The sequence below is a fragment of the Gossypium hirsutum genome, chromosome A09 (genome assembly GCF_007990345.1).
Source record: "Gossypium hirsutum isolate 1008001.06 chromosome A09, Gossypium_hirsutum_v2.1, whole genome shotgun sequence".
Lineage (NCBI taxonomy): Eukaryota > Viridiplantae > Streptophyta > Magnoliopsida > Malvales > Malvaceae > Gossypium > Gossypium hirsutum.
The window spans coordinates 84,778,114-84,796,907 of record NC_053432.1 but is presented as its reverse complement, the minus strand read 5'-3'; the positions used below and the strand labels follow the sequence as shown (position 1 = coordinate 84,796,907).

Here is an 18,794-nt window from a genome sequence, read left to right as displayed (position 1 = left end):
AATTGATTTGTGCAATGATAGTCATTTTTTTAAGACAAATTTTCTTATTTATTTATTTGTGTTTTATTATTTTTTCTTAATTATTTTAATTTTAAATTTTTTCTTAAGAAGATTGAATTGTTTAGTTATATTGGAAATCGAGAGTTAAATTTCTAATTTGATAAAGAAAAAGATTTACTTAATCGAATATTCACGTAGAAGAAATATTATTACTTGTAAATTATTTAAGTTGGTTTTGAAAAAAAAAATTGAGATGATAATTATTGAATTAAATTTGATGAAATTTTCATTTTAATAGATTTTTATATTATGAAATTACAATTTTATTTTTATAATATAAAGAGAGTTTGAACTAGATTTAAATGGTTTACGAAAATTGATAAATAAATTTAATTGAATTTGAATTTGAGAAACTTAAGCTCGAACTTAAAAATTGATATGTAATTGAGTTTGAATGAAACATAAATTTTAAAATTCAAAATAAACTCGAGCTTGTAAGTATTTTGTTCAGTTAGACTTGATTCGATTATATGGTATTGTAGGAAATAGATGAATGTATTTGAAAGATAGTTCTGTATATTACTGAATATTAAATGAATTAATTTAATCTTTACACTATTAAAAAGAATAAAATAATATTAAATTATGATAGAGCTCATATTTACTGCATAGGGATTAAATTGATCTATTTAATAATAAAGGACTAATTTGATCCAATCCCTATAATACAGGGATTTCTTAAGTAATTTAACAGTAGGAAACGTGTCGAGAAGAGTCACGTAGGCTGACTGTGATTGTCGTTAGAGGAGTTTTCTAGTTTAGTTTGTGAAACGGCGGTCACATTGTCAATGCTAAGGGATTTGCGCGGCGCTATCAATTTTCATATAAAAAACAGGCTGGAATTTTCTTTTCAAGTACAATGCGTATCATCACGACAAATGGCGATCGGATTTTGAGATTACTGGATAATATCAGCTGTTAATCATGTACGTTGTCAGATTTGGAAAGTTGGCGGTTCAAGGAAGTTAATCGGCGTTGATTTTTAGTTAAAATTAAAAATCTAATGAGTTGGATCAAAAAAGGAAAAAAAAAAAACAGAACGCCTATCCTTATTTGATTCTAATATAAGACGGGAAATCAAAATATCTAATTTACATAATTTAATTTCTTAAATTTTCAGCTAAATTTTTTGTTTTAAGATTTTCCTTTATTTCTCTTTTATCTGTCTATATATATTTTTGTTACCGTTCCGTTTTGCAATTTGGCAAAGAAATTTTTAGTAAATTGAATAATTTGAGATTGCAGAGCGGATCGACGGAAAATTTTTGTTTGATTTTACTTTGGAATGGAATCAAATGTTGATGAGGAACACAATTCGTAATCGAATTTGATTCGAATTTGAAATCCTTGTTTTTTTTTTGTTCTTTTTTGTTGAAAGAAGCTGAGGATCAAATTAAAAATGTGATCTGGTTGTAGGTAATAGGGTTTTGGATCCCATTAGGGGAGAAACAGCGCCATTAGATGGCGCTGTTCAAACGCATTTTTTACCGGAAACCGCAGGAACGACTTCTCGAGATTTCCGAACGTATTTACGGTAATCTTCCTTTTTTTTCCCTTTACTTCATTGTTTAATTTAGCTTAAAATGTCGAAATCATCTTCATTCGAGAAGTATTTTGAATTCCATGATTCTGTTTGGGAATACTTATTTTCGGAATTCTTAGCTCGATTTTTTGGGTTTAATGTTAATTCTGTGGACAATGACTGCTTAATTTCTTGATTTTTAGGGTTTTGTTTATTAATCTTGGACTAATTTATTACAACTAAGGAACGAAGTAATTTTAGCTTTGTTTATTTTCATTGTTGTTTGGAAGATGAGCTTGAAAGAGGGCGTGATATTGTAGTTACCTTGAATAGCTGAATACATTTGCCTTTGAACTTTCTTAGATCATTTGGAGCTTAGTAACTGTTTATTCTCTCTTTCTTAGCAATGCATAAAAGTTTTTGATACAATTTTAATATAAATGTTTCTGTTTGAAACTATAAAGGATAATTCTCAAAATTACATATGAACTTTAATCCAATGTATAATGTATAATAAGGTATATGAACTTTGATTTAGTGCAATCATACACATGAAACTTGAGTTTTGATTCAATTGTACAAGTTTAAGAAACCAAATAAATCAGTTGTTTTTACGTTGGATAAATATTATGTGCATGCATACGATATTAGTGGTTTATGAAAGCTGAACTAAAGCCAAAGTTTCATGTACACAGTTGTAGAAAAAATAAAAAATTATCATATTGTACATTTCATGTATAATGTTGAGACTTATCTAAGAACACAGTTATGAAGATCATATTTCATTTAGAGGCATGTGATTATTAAGTGTTGGAAATTTGATTTGACTTTTCTGCTGTTTGTTTTGCAGTATTTGACTGTTGTTTCTCCACGGATGTATTGGACGAAGATGGGTACAAGGTTTATATGTCTCTGATTGTGGGACAGCTAAATGACCACTTTCCTGAATCTTCTTTCATGGTGTTTAATTTCAAGGAAGGGGAGAGGCCAAGCCAAATATCAGACATTTTATCTCAGTATGAAATGACTGTTATGGATTACCCACGGCAATATGAGGGATGTCCACTGTTACCACTTGAAATGATTCATTACTTCCTTCGATCGAGTGAAAGCTGGTTGTCATTGCAAGGACAACAAAATGTGCTTTTGATGCACTGTGAAAGAGGTGGATGGCCTATACTCGCTTTCATGCTGGCTAGTCTTTTATTATATCGAAAACAGTACAGTGACGAGCAGAAAACTCTTGACATGGTCTATAAGCAAGCTCCTAAGATCCTTCTTCAGCTTCTGTCTCCTTTGAACCCTCAGCCATCCCAGTTGAGGTATCTCCAGTATATTTCTAGAAGAAACTTGGGTTCTAAGTGGCCTCCCTTAGACACACCTCTATTTATGGATTGCCTGATTCTTAGAGTGCTTCCGACTTTTGAAGGGGGGAAAGGGTGCAGGCCAGTTATACGAGTTTACGGACAGGACCCGAAAGCACGGAATAATAGAAGTTCCAAGCTTCTGTTTTCAAATGCAAAGACAAAAGCACAAATTCCTTACTACCGAAAGGTGATGCCTAAGTCAAACAATTGAAACTAGAAAGATAAATTAACCAAAAAATTGGGATGTTCTAATTAGGTTTATCTACAGGAAGAGTGTGCATTGGTGAAAATAGATATTCATTGCCACATTCAAGGGGATGTTGTGCTTGAGTGCATCCATTTGAATGAAGATTTGGTATGTGAAGAAATGCTATTTAGAGTCATGTTTCACACAGCGTTTGTTCAAGGAAATATTTTGATGTTTTACAGCAACGAAGTTGATAAGTTGTGGGATGTCAAGTATCAATTTCCAAAGGACTTCAGACTCGAGGTAGGTTTAAATTAAAATTCTGTTAGTTTTTCTTTTCTAGACTGTAGGAGTTGAATGCATATTCATATCTGTATCAGGTACTTTTTATGGACCCTAATGCCGTCATCCCTACTACCACTGGAGTTTTTGCAACTGGAGATGAGAATGAGATAGAAAGTGTTTCAAAGGAGGAATACTTTGAGGTGCAAGAGATCTTTAGCAATGCAGTCGATGCACCAGAAGCAATGGTGGATGATGAGAGTCCATTAGCTCATGACAAGCCCGAGCAGAAAGATATGTTGTGGGAGGATGCAAATGGTCTTACAAACAAAGGTTGGGTGTCAGATGACGGGAAACTCAAACATGATGCCAATGTTGATTCTAGTATGGATATGGTGAAGGGCTTATTTGTGGATGATGTGAATTACAGTATAGATAAGAAGATGGATTATGGTACTAATGCAGTGAAAGAAATAGTTGGTGATAATGGAGACAATCAGGTCGATCCATCAGTATTTACTGTTGACATGCTGAAACAAAGAGAAACAAAGGAAATGACAGATGTGCTTGGAAAGCCAGAAGTGATCCAAGATAAGGGTCACAAAGAAGACACCATTCAACTGAAGAATTTGGAATCTAAAGTGTTGCAGCAAACGTTGGAACCTGTGGTTTCCAAGCCTAACTTTGAGGAAGTATTGCCTGCTTTAGAGAAAAAGGCTGGGATGGGCTCAGAATCAACTTCAGATTCTGTTATGGTGAAGCCAAATAGCAACCAATTAGTATCTCAAGGCTTTCTTGCAAGGCAGGCAAAGCCAAGTGTTGTATCTCAGTTGATCCCTTCTAACAAAGGCTCTTCAACTGCATTGCCTACACTTTCCAGTGGTCTAGCTTTAGAGGAATCTAATTCAGGCGCCAATCTAGAGGGCTCTAATGCAGCTGTGCTTTCAAATGATGTTTCATTTGAGCAAGGAAGTCAGAAGGCTGACCTTACAGGGCCTTTAGATTCCCAAACAGAAGTTTCTACAACTCCAATAGTTCCAACAGTTACCCCTGGTTTGCAGCAATCGGTGTCTATTCCATCTAGCACTCTATCTCCACCATCACCCTGCACACCAACAACACCACTTCCTCCTCCACCCCCACCCAGATCTTCTTCGTTGGTTTCACGGCCTGTTCAGAAAAAGGCAACATCTAGACTACCCGTAGCACGACCTTTCATGGCAGCTATTGGAAATGCCATTACTAGAATATCACGTGCAGTACCACCTCCACCTCCCCTTCCACACAATCGAGCAAAAATGTACAAAATGTTGGAATGGTTTCACAAACGACATCAGCATCTCCTGATATCTTGAATAACCAGACTAATGCACTGGTGGTTCCTCCACCACCTCCACTACCTCCACCACCATGGAAGGCCCAGTCTTCAACTGCCCGTACTATACGGCATATTCCACCTTCTCTTCTATCCGCAACTCTTGCTAGCTCTTCAAAAGGCATATCAAAACTTAGTCAACTTTGTTCTCCATCTCGCTCCACATCAACACTTCGTAATTTTAGTCATCCCCTTACCACCACATGGGAACCTGGCAACTTTCGCCCTCCCCCTCCCACCACACCAATTCAAATTGCTATGGCTCTAGCATTTATCCATGGAATGCAATCAGCTTCTCCTCCCTCACGCTCTCCATTTCCTGAAGCTTCATCTCTATCTCTCCCACCATCATCGCTGCCTACTGGACATGGTACTTCGCCGCCACCACTACCGCCTACTAAAGATGGAGCTTCACCACCCCCTTCTTCTCCTTTGCCTCCTCAAAATGGAGCTTTCCCACCTTTATCACCATCAATGCCTCCTCTTGGATCTTCTCCTCCACCACCACCACCACCCCCTTCAACGTCTGGTGCCCTAGCTCCTTCAGAATTTGACGCCTCTCCTCCGGCGCATGGAATGACAACTCCACCTACTGCATCATGTGGAGCACTGCCCCCACCTCCACCTACCCTTGGAGCTCCGACACCTCCACTTGGGGCTTCACCTTCTCCACCCCCACCTCCGCCACCACCATTGCCTTCTCTTTCTTCTACTTCACCACCACCTCCACCACCACCTCCAATGTCTAGTGCCCCACCTCCACCTCCTCCCCCATTTGGAGCCCCACCCCCACCACCTCCTATGGCTGGCGCACCACCTCCACCACCACCTCCTGGAGGTCGAGCTCCAGGACCTCCACCTCCACCTGGAGCTCCTGGTGTTGGACCTCCTCCACCTCCACCGTTGGGTGGCAAAGCAGCTGACATGAAAGGAAGAGGGCGTGGACGAGGAGCTGGTGCAGCACCAAAAAGATCTTCTTTAAAGCCATTACATTGGAGCAAGGTTACAAGGGCAATGCAAGGAAGCTTATGGGATGAATTGCAAAGACTTGGAGAGATTCAAATGTATTTTGTCTTCTTTTAATGATTTAGTTTTTCTATAGTACATTGTCATAAGTGATAATTTATGACTAAATATTTAAGCTAAAATTCCGTGGGATCACATGTTGGCATTACACTTTTATACTGATATTTTCCTATAAATATTTGCTGACATTGCCTTCTTTCTCTCAGATCGGCAGAAATTGATGTGTCAGAGCTTGAGACTCTTTTCTCTGCAGTTGTTCCTAAACCTGCTGCTAAATCTGCAGGGAAATCCAAGGCAGCTGGATCAAAACCTGACGTAGTCCATCTGGTAATCTGGAATCGCATTTTATAATAAACCCTAGACATCTATGTTTTATATAGGCAATTATGATACTATTTCTTGAATCACATAACATGCTTTAATGAATACAAGGTTTGCACTCTTAGAACTCAAGGTTTTGTAATTTTATGACATGTTGTAAACGATATCTTTCTAAGAATTTATTAAATAGTTTTATTCATTTATAAACTATCTAGATCTTATGACTATTACTAACAAATTTTGTTTATTACACTGTAGGTTGACTTGAAGAGGGCTAATAACACCGAAATTATGCTCACTAAAGTTAAAATGCCTCTCTCTGATATGATGGTATGCTGGATATGGTCATGCTCTTGCATTTATTAGGTCTTTTTTAACAGAACTAGAGGAAGTGTGTATGGTGTTCTCATTTATATAGATGTGGACTTTAAACATAGAAGTTTTCTCCATAATATGTATGAAGAGCATAACAAGGTTATTTTTCTCGTGTTGTTTTGATGATGGTTGCAATTAAGTGCCAGAGATGTCTTTTCCTTGGGCCACTGGCTTTTCAACCGATTTTTCTTGTGTAGTGCTAATCTTAGCATCTCACTCTATATCTGACTGAATTTGTGGGATGCATTGGGGAAATTAGATTATTGATTCCCTTTTTATAAGGTCATAACGGTTCAGTTCTAGGAAAAATAAAGGCTTATGGTTCATGTGCAGTATTCTGGTTTTCTAGAAATTGAACTGAAACTAAAGACTACAGATAACTAAACTAATGTGAACAAATAAATTTTTTTATTAAAAAAAAAAGTATTTTCTTAAAGTTTTTTTTCACTAATATATTTGGGTCGGTTCGAATAATTGCAGCTTCTAAACTTATGAATTGAAAAATTGAATCGAATCAAATATATTTAACTACTTAGAAATTGAATTGAACCAAACTGGAACTGGATACAGTTTCAAATTGATTTTAGATTTTCTCGATGTTTTTCTTGGAAATTCTCTCTTCCTTTGTTTTCCTTTTAACTTCTCCTTAGTTTTAACTGAAGGTTGTCAGGTTTATTTGTTTAGTAACCGTATAAGGCTTCATGTATTTTCTCAGGCTGCGGTGCTAGCTTTGGATGATTCAGTATTAGATGCTGATCAAGTGGAAAATCTCATAAAATTTTGTCCAAATAAAGATGAGATGGAACTTGTCAAGGTGAAGCCTTACCACACATACATATAGAAATACACTATGTCATTCGGACTCCGGAATGAGAGTCGGGTAGAGATATGTGTCCGATATAAGTATCTTCAATTTGTTTTGAAGTTTTTCATATATTTGGAGGTCATATTCCCTTACTCATCCTGATATATGTCAGACATAAGTGTCAAACACGACTACTAAAAATAAATAAAAAAGAAGAATTGGAGCAACAAAAAAAAAAAAATTTAGCATTGGTTTTATCTATATATGTGTGTGTAGATATCCATTTACCATTACAAGTTTGTCTTCTGTAGTGTGAGTCAATGTCCGTGATTTTTCAGGGGTACACTGGTGACAAGGAGACCCTAGGGAAGTGCGAACAGGTATGCAAAATTTTCTCTAAAACATATATTCTAATGTTGTAACTCATTATACTTGATAACTTTCTTACCTTAGTAAATTGGTAGAATATTGCATTAACATTGACATGTTACAAGCAAACTTTTGAAAACTAATTTGTCTTGTCTTTGATTTTTTTAAAAATTTGACCATTTTATGCTATGTTATTTGTATTCGGGTTTGTGTGTATATCCGACATAAGTAAGTTTAACTTTTTCTAAGGGTTTTCTTTATGTTCTTCATAAGTATATAATAACATCATTAGTGGCTTCATTGAGAAAATACAGCATTATTCATGACTGTGCGTACAATTAAAATTGTTGCCCTCAAGTTTAGTGATGTAGGTCACTTTTTTCAGGTTTGATTATTGATCAAGTTTGCAGGCCTCACTCACCATTCATAAAATAATAAAATACTAAAAATTTGTTTTTATATAAATATTTATATATTTTTGTTCTTAAATATCAATTCAGACCAGCCTGAACTTATAAGAACCTGGCCTATACTGTTTATTTTCTGGATGCTTTTCCTGTAAACCTTTGTTCGATCCATGTTTGCAAAAACTTCAAATTGACTAGCTTTTGATTTTTCAAGTTCAGTTCTTTCTGGAGCTGATGAAAGTGCCACGAGTAGAGGCAAAATTAAGAGTGTTTTCTTTCAAAATTCAGTTCAACACTCAGGTTTGGCAGAATCTCCATGGATATTCTGATTTGATAATTTACATGATTGTTGAATAATTAATCTATTTCTTTCTTTTTTCCCCTTTTGATTTGTTTAATCACCTGTTTTACTTGTATTTTGCAGATTTCTGAATTTAAAAAGAGCTTAAACATTGTAAATTCTGCATGTGAAGAGGTATATCATAATATTGCTGAATTGACTTAAGAGTGGTTTTTATTTATTTGTTCGTATTTCGTAATTCTCTTTACTACTTTTGTATTGCTTAATTTAGGTTCGAAATTCCCGTAAATTGAAGGAGATCATGAAGAAAATCCTTTGTCTGGGAAATACATTGAATCAAGGAACTGCAAGGGGTAAATTATATATTCAAATTTCCTTTTTGCTTCAGTTTTCTATGCTAGAACCTATGATGCTCTGACTCTCCATGTTTTTTTAATTATTTTAAGTACTTGGGTCCAAACCTGTATCCAATGCATATCCAGGCATGAGCTTGTGGATATGATCCTTAAAGACTCCAAATAAATGAAGATCTTGAAAAAAAAATTTAAACATACCCGTGTAAGAGCTATGTTGTTCTCACTCTTTGTTTTGCTTGAAGTACATGCTTTTGACACATATTCACTTAAGAGTGTGGAGATATTCCCCTAAAAACACCCTCCAAATATATGAAAGAACTTTGAAAATACTAAACATACTTGTGTCATATATATAATCGTATTTGACACTCATTTTTGACTCCTAGCACAGGAGAAGAGATTTACTAGCTAAACCACATATGATGTATTATTACTTTGATTATTATCTAGACTCTTCCGGGTGAGGTTAAGTCACATATTTTGAGCAGTATTTCTTAAACTGGAAAGTGGAAACCTTGTGTTATGTGTAGTCCTGGAGTAACAGATTCAATGTTTGAAGTATTCTTTTCATTTAGGATGGTTGCTATCAGATTCTAGTAAGCTACGTTAGCGGATACGGATATGTGTTCGACACATATCATGCCACCATACCTGTTAAATATGAGTTGGAAAAAGGGTGCTTGAGCAATGTGATTCGTAAGGACGTGTGTTCCTTTAATATTTTCAAAATTATTCTTATAATACAGGTTCTGCTGTTGGATTTAAGTTGGACAGTCTTCTAAAGCTCTCAGAGACACGTGCTTCTAATAGCAGGATGACACTAATGCATTACCTTTGCAAGGTTTGGTAATTTTATTTCCTTCTTCCTCTTTGGTGTTATTAAGGTCGTTTTTCTTGTAAGATTTGAGTTTAGAGAATAACTTGAGCCCATTAGATCCCAGCTTGACCCCACCCTATAGGTTTTTTTCTTTCTTGAAAATTGGTTTCAGGGATTGAAAGTTTTAGGGTTGAGTCAAGGGCAGTTTAGATAAAATCTATACATCACACTTTTAGTTTCATATATAGTTTGTTAGTGTTTACTGGACTTTATAGTATGTATTTGATTTAGTTGGTAGATTTTTGAAAATAGAACTTAAGTTTTGAGGTGGTGCAGTTTGAGGTCGGGTCCAAGTGCTAGAGCCTAAAGTTAAGTTCAAGTTCAGGGCAAGTATCAGGTGGAAATATTTATAGGTTGGTCAAAGGCAGGACCGACAAAAATCCACCCACCCACTGATCCCGTTACAAACCCTTTGACTGAATTATCTTTTACACCTACTTTATATGTTATTTTAATTCTAGTCACTTGTTTCTGATGCAAAAACGAACGTCAATTTGGATTGATATCAGCTGTGTTTTATTGTGGCTCAGGTCCTAGCTACCAGGGCACCAGAACTTCTTGAATTTCAGTTGGACTTGGTCAGCCTTGAGGCTGCATCTAAGGTTTCCATTAGTCCTTTAGCATATGAAATTTGTAGTTTGTTAACCTATGTTATTCTGAAACTTTCATTCCTCTTAAAATTATCCTTGTCCAACTCTTGTTGGTAACAGTATGTTGAGTTTTAAGCCTTCTGTCCTCAGGTACAATTAAAATATTTAGCAGAAGAAATGCAAGCTATAATTAAGGGATTAGAAAAGGTTAAGCAGGAGCTGGCTGCCTCAGAAGATGATGGTCCTGTGTCTGAAGGTTTCCGGGAGGTACATTGTTGTTTCACTGCTCTTTATTCTTCAACATTCATATTGAACATTTGTTGCATTCTTCAGTGTGTTTGACCACGTGTCAAGTATTTTATTCCTATGTTACACTGATTCTTTATTTTCCCTAAAGTGTTTCTGTTCGACTCTTGTATCCAAAATATATTTAGACATAGGTAAAAGAGTATGATCATATCCAAATATACAAAAAAAAAAAAAGCATATCTGTGTTGAAAATAAAACCTTACCTGGCACTCATTACCGAATCCGACAAACATATGGGTTTATTCAGTTACATTGGATTCGTTGATTCTCATTTTCTCATGCAATGAAGTGAACATTTGTTATAGCCTTATGACCTACACCAACCGCTATCATCTACTTTATTTACCAAGGGAATACTGTCATTGTTCTAACATTTTTTTTTTTAAATAGACATTAAAGGATTTCACTACTGTGGCTGAAACAGAGGCAGGATCCCTGCAAAATCTATACACTGTGGTGGTAATTTGCCAAATGTTTGACGTTTTCTTTGATACTTCATCTAATGTCTACGTTGCTCAGACTCCTCGTTTTTTCTTAAAGCATCCATTTCTAGCAGATACGATCTTCCAAGAACCCTCCAAATAGATGGATAACTTGGAAGAATTTGAACATACCCATGTCGGGAAGATACCCCATTTCCAAGATTCAAACTTGAGTCCGAGTAACATACTCTGATGTTATCTGACTCTTTTGATTATGTCATCAATAGAGATGTTTTCGGGCCGGGTTCGGGTTGGGTCTAGGCATGATATTAACACACTTTATTCTTGATCAAGCCCAGCCCGGTCCAAAATTTGGGCCTAAAATTTTGCCCAAGCTCGCCCGTATTTGTAAATAACTAACCCAAACCCATTTTAGGTCCGCTCATTATTTTTTTAAAAAATTAAAAATTTATATTTATATTATCTTAAATTTAATATTTAATGATTTTATATATTTTTTTAATATTTTATATTTAGTTATATTAACATTTTTTTAATGTTTATTTTATAATAGTATTATATATTACTATAGATTTAATTTTTATGTGCTATAAATTATATGATATAAAACATTACAAACTTAAAAGCGGGCTGGGCTAAGTTCAGGTCTTGAATGTTCAAGCCCAAGCCCACCCCTTATTTTAAACGGGTCTAATATTTTTTTGCCTAAACCCTCCCAAATTTCGAGCTTGCCTTCGGGCTTGAACAGATAACCCAGCTCATGAACAGGTCTAGTCATCAATCATTGATATATATAATATCTTTTTGGTGGACAGGGTAGAAATGCGGATGCACTTGCACTCTATTTCGGTGAGGATCCTGCCCGATGCCCATTTGAGCAAGGTACATTGTGGATCCATACCTTCTATACATGGAAAAGCTTATACCTATTTTAGGACACATATGTGTATCCCATGTTCGCACTTGAGCTCATAAGTAACATAGCTAGTTAGAATTGTATTTATTTCAATCTAAAATCAACACGTTCCCTCACAGTATAAATGGTTTTATTTGGTGATTTCAAGTTGAACCGATGATTCCAGGATCCTGATGCTGTGTGTTTGACAAATGCAGTTACCGTAACAATTTTAAAATTTGTGAAATTGTTTCAAAAAGCATTGGAAGAGAATGTGAAGCAGGATGAATTGGAGAAGAAAAAAGCTTTGAAGGATGCTGAAATGGAGAAGGCTGCTAAGTGAATCAGTCCTTGTAAAGAAGATTTCAAAATATCTGAGGATCAATATCCCTATTCCCACAAGGTAATATGCTCCTACAAGCTTATATGTGTATGTGCGTATTGTAAACAGGACTTATACCCGTATGATATATAGGTTAGGCTCAATAAAACTCAAATGCCTTTCAGTCATTGTCGAGTTGAGCTCAAGCTATTGAGTGACTTGAGTTCGCATATTTATGTACTTAACTTGAGTAGCTTTCTAACCTAATCGAGCTCTTTATTTTAAAGTAGTTTCGAAAATTTTAAATCTGAATTCGAACTCGAGTAAATATGATTAAGTCTAAAGTTAAGAATTGAGCTGATTTATTTCTTGAAAAATGAGCCTAATTGAGCCTATTCAACCGAGTTTGAGTAGTTGAATTTTTTATCTTGAATTGTGCTCGAATCAAACTTGGTTCGAGCTTCAAATTTTGAGTTGATTTGAGCTTCGCTTGGCTTGATTGCTTCTTAGTACTGATGAGTTTAATTGAATGACAGGAAAATGCTGCTTTTGAGGAACTCGAATTGAGCTTCAAGCCTCGAATTTTGACTGGATGGCAGGATATGCCTCCAATTCTCTGGTGTTGGTGCAATTTTATCCCTTCAGAGATGTCATATACGAGGCAAGGGCCATGTCCTGGTGCCTTTGCCGGACTTGAACTCTGCGCATGAGGCTTCAGGAAACAATTTTTATGGGAAGTGTTCAACCCCATTACTCGGTAAATGTCAGATGAACCAAACTTCTCTTGCGAATGTTATTTGATTGTTTCATCTCTTCTCACTGTCAATATCCATTGCAGTTAACCACAATAACAATGCAATGCGACATCTCTGATCACCAAGTTACAATCAGAACAAAGTAATTAGAGGTTCTCTAAATGCAAGTTATCAAGGTCAGTGTAGCCAATCTAACACTTCTCACTATGATAAGAGCGGTCTTATTTTCAATGTCCGCCTTTCATTTAGCATGTTCCTTTTTTTCTTTAGTTCGGCTCTCCTCCATTAATGTCCATTAATGAATAGGATCTCAACCCATTTTTTTCGGCATGCAAGGGCCGAGTCCATGCCATGTGGGATTGTATTTCGTATCATGTACAAAAGTTCTAACCATCCACCTACAATAGAATTCAGTTCCTTGTAATACAATCTTTCTTCCTTTTTCATTCATGAAAATTGAGTCCCCCCCCCCCCCTTTAACATTAGCCCATCGAATAGAGGAGGTTGTATATGTTATTAGGGTCTAGAGATAAAGAAATTAGAAGATGGGCTTTTTTTTTTCTTAGCCTAATTGTAAAATAGCTCTTTGGTTCTTTATTTCAATTTCTTTCTTTCATTCATTTGATTTGATTCCTTAATCAACAAGTAATTCATGAAATTCTTTGTTCCTTCTATCCTTTTTCTTACTTTTTCATTCAAGAATGATAAAATTAGATCCGTTATACAAACTTTGTACCATTTGTTTCGAATGGAATATGTATGTATGTATGTATTTGAAATAGTGGAGGTGGCAGGTTTGACAAATGCTTGTTTCATCTCTATTTTCTAAAAATGATTTTACGTGGTATAGTATTTTATTTATTTTTAGTATATATTAGCATTTTGGGTTTATCATAGTGGTCCTTTTTGGGATTGTGAGATGTATTTTGAAAAGCATGGAATTGTCTTCAATTTTTCTGTGACTAAATGGAGTTGAGAACTTGTAAAAATTATTATGAAATTTGGTTTAATGTGTAATGTTATACGTTACCTTTGATTTTGTGTAATTTTATACCTAAAATTTTTATTTGATTTAATTTTCACAAATTACTAATATAATTATCAATATATCGTCATTTTAAGTTTACACATTACATACATAAATAATTATATTTATCTAATTAAAAATAAATTAAAGCAATTATTTTTTTTAAATGTGTACAATTGACTTAAAGTTTTCTGTACACTTTTGAACCACAATGAAAATTTATATACTAGATTATACATTCGATTAAAGTTTTGAAAATTATCTTTTTTTTCTTAAAATAGTTTTTGTTTCAAAATTTTTTTAAAAGACAATTTTAGGTATATCGATAGAGCGGTTACATGCAAAGAAATATTATACCTTACATGTTTATTAAAAAGAATAAAAGTTGAAGTTTTGATATTAAGTGACTGAAGTTTTAAAAATTATTTAACATTCGAAAAATAAAAGGAAAAATCTCCCCAATTCCCTGATGATTGGTTGAAGAGTGAAAGCATTGGAAGGATAGAATTAACGATTTGTGATTAGATTTGGGATAAGAGTGTCGAATATGCATATGTGTTTATTATAAGTATATTTATATTATTTTAAAAAAAATTCATACATTTAAAAGGTGGTTATATCTCAGATAAAACCAAATTTTATTTGTGCAAAATATAAGTGATTTACCATTCCAATGGGAATTGATAATTACCAATTACAATCTAAAATGAATAATTCATATTAAAACAAATGAAAACTTTTGAAACAATTTAAATAGTTATGACATTAGACCAAACTCATCAAACATGTTACAAGCAAAGCTGGTTTTTACCATACAGTTATGGTGAGACCTATATATATATATATATGTTTTATTCTTCATCAGGAGATGGAGCAATGGCAGATTCTGGTGCAGGGACAGGAGCACTTGAATTACCACCAGCAAGGAACCCAAATTTTTTTATAAGTTCATTAGCAATCAGCTGATTGGCACTATCTGATGGATGATACTCATCCCAGAAGACATACTTGCTTCTATCACTGCACAATGTTGATGCCGGTAAGCATGTGAGAGCTGGTCGAATTCTTCCAAACGAACAACATGGCGAATCAGCATTATCAAACCCTACAAAAAGAAAAAATTCTAAAAAGTCTGAAATCAATCGTGATAAATGCTTATAAACAGTGATGGAACGTGGTATTAAGTTTTATGGGGCCTAAATTAAAAGTTTCAAAAATTTTGGGTTCATGGAGAATTTCAAAAAAAAAGGGGGTTTAATTAAAACTTCAAAAAAAGCTTTGAAAAAACTAGTGAAAACTTTCGAAACATTTTAGAAGATTTAATTAAATTTTTCAAAACTTTTAAAGGGCTTAATGTCAGTCTTCTAAAATTTTTCAATTGTTAATGCCTCCTCTATCTCTCTCGCGTTTCGTTCTACTCAGAAACATTTTCACAAATAAAAGATTAAACTCGTTAGTTTTTCCTTAACACGGACTCACCGTAATTGTTCGGATTCCGTATCACATTATCGACAACGTCGTAAGCGTCTCCGAACTTGAAGCTAGCATTGGGAAGTCTACTATCCAAATTGGCTAACAATTGGCTTGCAGCTTTGTTGAAACTCATAGCCAACTTGTTTGCTCTTTCTTGGCATTGTCCTGTTGTACTTAACACCCTTTGTAGCGGTATGCAACCCATCGGTCCGAGTCCAAAAACCATCAATTTCCGTGCTCCTAAGTTATGCAAAACCTTCGGAAAAAACCCCCGAAAATCGAGCTTTAATTAACACTACAAATGAAAATAGATGTTATAGAAAACAGTCATTTGATCATGGAAAACTACAATAGAGGTCACCCGATTATGATTTTTTTATCACTTAATTATGAAAAGCTATAAAATGGTCACTCAATTATGAAAAGTTATAAAATGGTCACTCAAATATTCAATTTTATCTTTTTCGGTCTCCAACTGGCTAACGTAAAAATGAAAACACTCAAAAATCCAAGATAGATTGGTGACCAAAAAGGACAAAATTGAATAGTTAAATGACCGGTTTGTAACTTTTTGTTGTTAAGTGACCAAAAACTTTTTACTAATAGTTGGATGAAAATTTTGTAACGATTCATAATTAAGTGATAAAGAAAAAAAGAGCATAATTGGTGACTATTAATGTAGTTTAACCTTTGATCATTTAAATGAGTTTTACCAAGAGTTGGTTTTGAAGTGTTTCCATCAAGTATCGAACAAAAGTTTGGTCATTGTATTTCCAAGAATCACTATAAACTGGCATCAAGTAATTGTTGATGAAATCATTGCTCCCTAATGCCACCACAAAGTTAGCCTCTCCGATAAACTTGTCGGTCGCTTGTTTGCCGAGTTTGTTCGTAATCAATTCTGTCGTTCCTCGGAATAACTCGATTTGCTTCCAAAGGGAAAACCTCTGAATCTGAAACAGGTTAAAGATATCGGGTCTTAGAGCCGGGAAGATATTGCCCTTTTTCGGTTTTGGTCAAATTATGGTTTTGGTCCCTATATTATGATTAAATTCGAGATTTATTCTTCATATTTTAAATTGACAGAATTTGATCCTTTAGTTTATGTTATTTGTTAGTCCAAATAGCTAACAGAATTAACTATTTCAGTGTGGATTTTTTTTTCTGAAAAAATTATCCCTTTTAACTCATCATACTAACACTGATTTTTGGGATCAGAAGGGATGTTTTTAAGAAAAATATTCAAATCATCATTTTGTACCGAAATATTTAATGATATTTTTATTTAGGTTAACTAATGACATTATAATAATATAGGACCAAATTATATAAAAGTAAGATACAAAGATTAAAACACAAATTTAAGTATAGAAGAGGGACCAAAAGTAGAATTTGACTTTTTTTTCATAGGGACAAAAGTTGCAAGAAAACTTACAAAGTAACCTCCTGTTTCATTCAAAATCCCACCTCCTCCAGAGGCATAATTTACTCCACTTTCTAATATCACATCCTCGGTCAATGATGGATCCAAAAATGCTGGTGGCCTTGGGAGACCAGTGCTGTCACCTGTTGTCCAGGGCAAAGGCAAGAATTCAGTATCGGGAGGTCGAAATAAAATTTTAAAATGTAGAGGGGCAAAGGTAAAAAAATTGTCTAAAAAGGCTTAAATTGAACACTTCACAATTAGAAAGGACTAAAACTGTTATTAGTCCACTTAACCAAGGGAGCGAAAACCCTGCATGTTGTAATAACCTAACATATACGGCAGCATGTCAAAAACCACGACCGTGACCACAATTTAAAGCCTGAACTCGTTAAAATTTGAGAGGCAAAGATAAATTTGGTAAAAAAATAAAATAAAATAAAAAACTTCATTGAACATTTAACAACTAGAAAGGACCAGAGCTGTTTTTAGTCCACTTAACCAAAAACGGCATACACCTTGCCTGTTGTAATAACCAAACATATACAGCAACATGCTAAAAATGGCGACCGTGACCACAATTTAAAACCCAAACTCATTAAAATTTTGTCCAAAAAGCTTAAATTGAACATTTAACAAGTATAAAGGACTAAAACAGTTATTAGTCCAGTTAACGAAGGAAACCAAAACCCACCTATGATATCGGCGACGGTTCGGCCATTAGTGAACCTTCCATTAGGCAAGCCATTGCCAAAATCAATTCCATAAAAAGGCAAGTTAGCCTGAGCCAAGCTCTTTGAAAGGTACATGTTGTTGCCCACATCCGACAATGAATCCCCGAAAATAAACTGAACCACCTTGCATTGAACACCTTCAATGGCGATTCCTATAAGGACCAAACACAGTAAACAACTCCATCTCACATTGAGTTTCATGTTGAGGGAACAAAGGTGATGGTGAAATTTTCCTTGTTCAATGGAACATGTGTCAGAGGTTATATATACATTATGGGGTTTTCATTTTTATTACATTGTCTGTCTGTTTGGCGAGTTTTAGACCTAACTGCAACTACCCCTTCTTCTTGTTGCAACCATGTATCCGTAATATGTATATTTTAATCAAAATAAGACAACATTGGAGACTGTTTGAAGTGCTAAAACAGAGCCTTTATTGCAATGGTCAAGGTCAAAGATGTCTAAATCTAGATCAAGAAGGTGAGCTGATTTTCTTTTTTCTTTTTAAAGAAGGATTGAGCAGTTAAAATGAGTTTACCTAATATAAATATAATCAAATGTATTAAATGGGAACGTTGGAGCCTTTCCATTATTTTCAAATGTTGGACAACAACACCCTTACAACTTTGGTCACATAATACATGTATATCTTATAATTTTAATCTCCTTTTCTTATTTGTTTTAACTCAATTAATTCTTCAATGGAGAATTTATATATATATATATAACGAGTTTATGTATTTTTTTAACTATTTCGTTAATTCATTATTTTAGGTTTCACATGGGTTTTGATTTTTGTTAAGATAGTTATTACCATCGGTCCAAAATTCATTTGAGTTTAGGTATTGGTCCAAATCCACGAGCTCGCAAACTGAACTCGCATGATGGGATCATGGACTGAGCTTGCAACTCATTTGTTGAGCCTACTCCCCTACGTTGTTATACGTGCATAAGAGCGCGTAACACGTGTTCAATCTAGAGTAGGGTACGTGTTTGTATGCATGGAGCCTAGTTAGCCTTCATCTTAATGAACAGTACCTATATCATACATGACCAAAAAAAAAGAATAGAGAGAAAAATACCTCAACAATTTTGAATTGAATCATAAAAATATTAATTAAAAATATATGATGGTTTCTTAATAAGTTTAAATTTTACTAATGTGTAAATGAAATAATTATCCAAAATTGGCC

The 18,794-nt window shown here is 34.6% G+C and overlaps 1 protein-coding gene and 1 pseudogene across 1 annotated transcript; one reads left to right on the top strand and one right to left on the bottom strand.

The window, feature by feature from the left end:
- The first annotated feature begins 1,008 nt into the window (after window positions 1-1,008).
- On the top strand, window positions 1,009-13,564 carry LOC121203118 (formin-like protein 20; annotated as a pseudogene).
- A 968-nt stretch (window positions 13,565-14,532) lies between these two features.
- On the bottom strand, window positions 14,533-17,843 carry LOC121206433 (GDSL esterase/lipase At1g74460). The gene is made up of 5 exons (XM_041077360.1): window positions 17,562-17,843; window positions 16,880-17,010; window positions 16,158-16,397; window positions 15,451-15,700; window positions 14,533-15,076 (listed from the first exon to the last, which is right to left on the bottom strand). Exons 1-5 carry the CDS (start codon window positions 17,800-17,802, stop codon window positions 14,823-14,825), a joined length of 1,116 nt encoding a protein of 371 aa, XP_040933294.1. The 5' UTR covers window positions 17,803-17,843; the 3' UTR covers window positions 14,533-14,822.
- Between the last annotated feature and the right edge of the window lie 951 nt (window positions 17,844-18,794).

Excerpts from the sequence above, each read along its gene's own strand:
- LOC121206433 (XM_041077360.1), bottom strand. The coding sequence starts at position 17,802 with ATGAAACTCAATGTGAGATGGAGTTGTTTACTGTGTTTGGTCCTTATA. Across the intron at positions 17,011-17,561 it reads AACCGTCGCCGATATCATAG|GTGACAGCACTGGTCTCCCA; the intron begins GTGGGTTTTGGT and ends CCTGGACAACAG. Across the intron at positions 15,701-16,157 it reads CACTTCAAAACCAACTCTTG|GTTTTGCATAACTTAGGAGC; the intron begins GTAAAACTCATT and ends TTTTTTCCGAAG.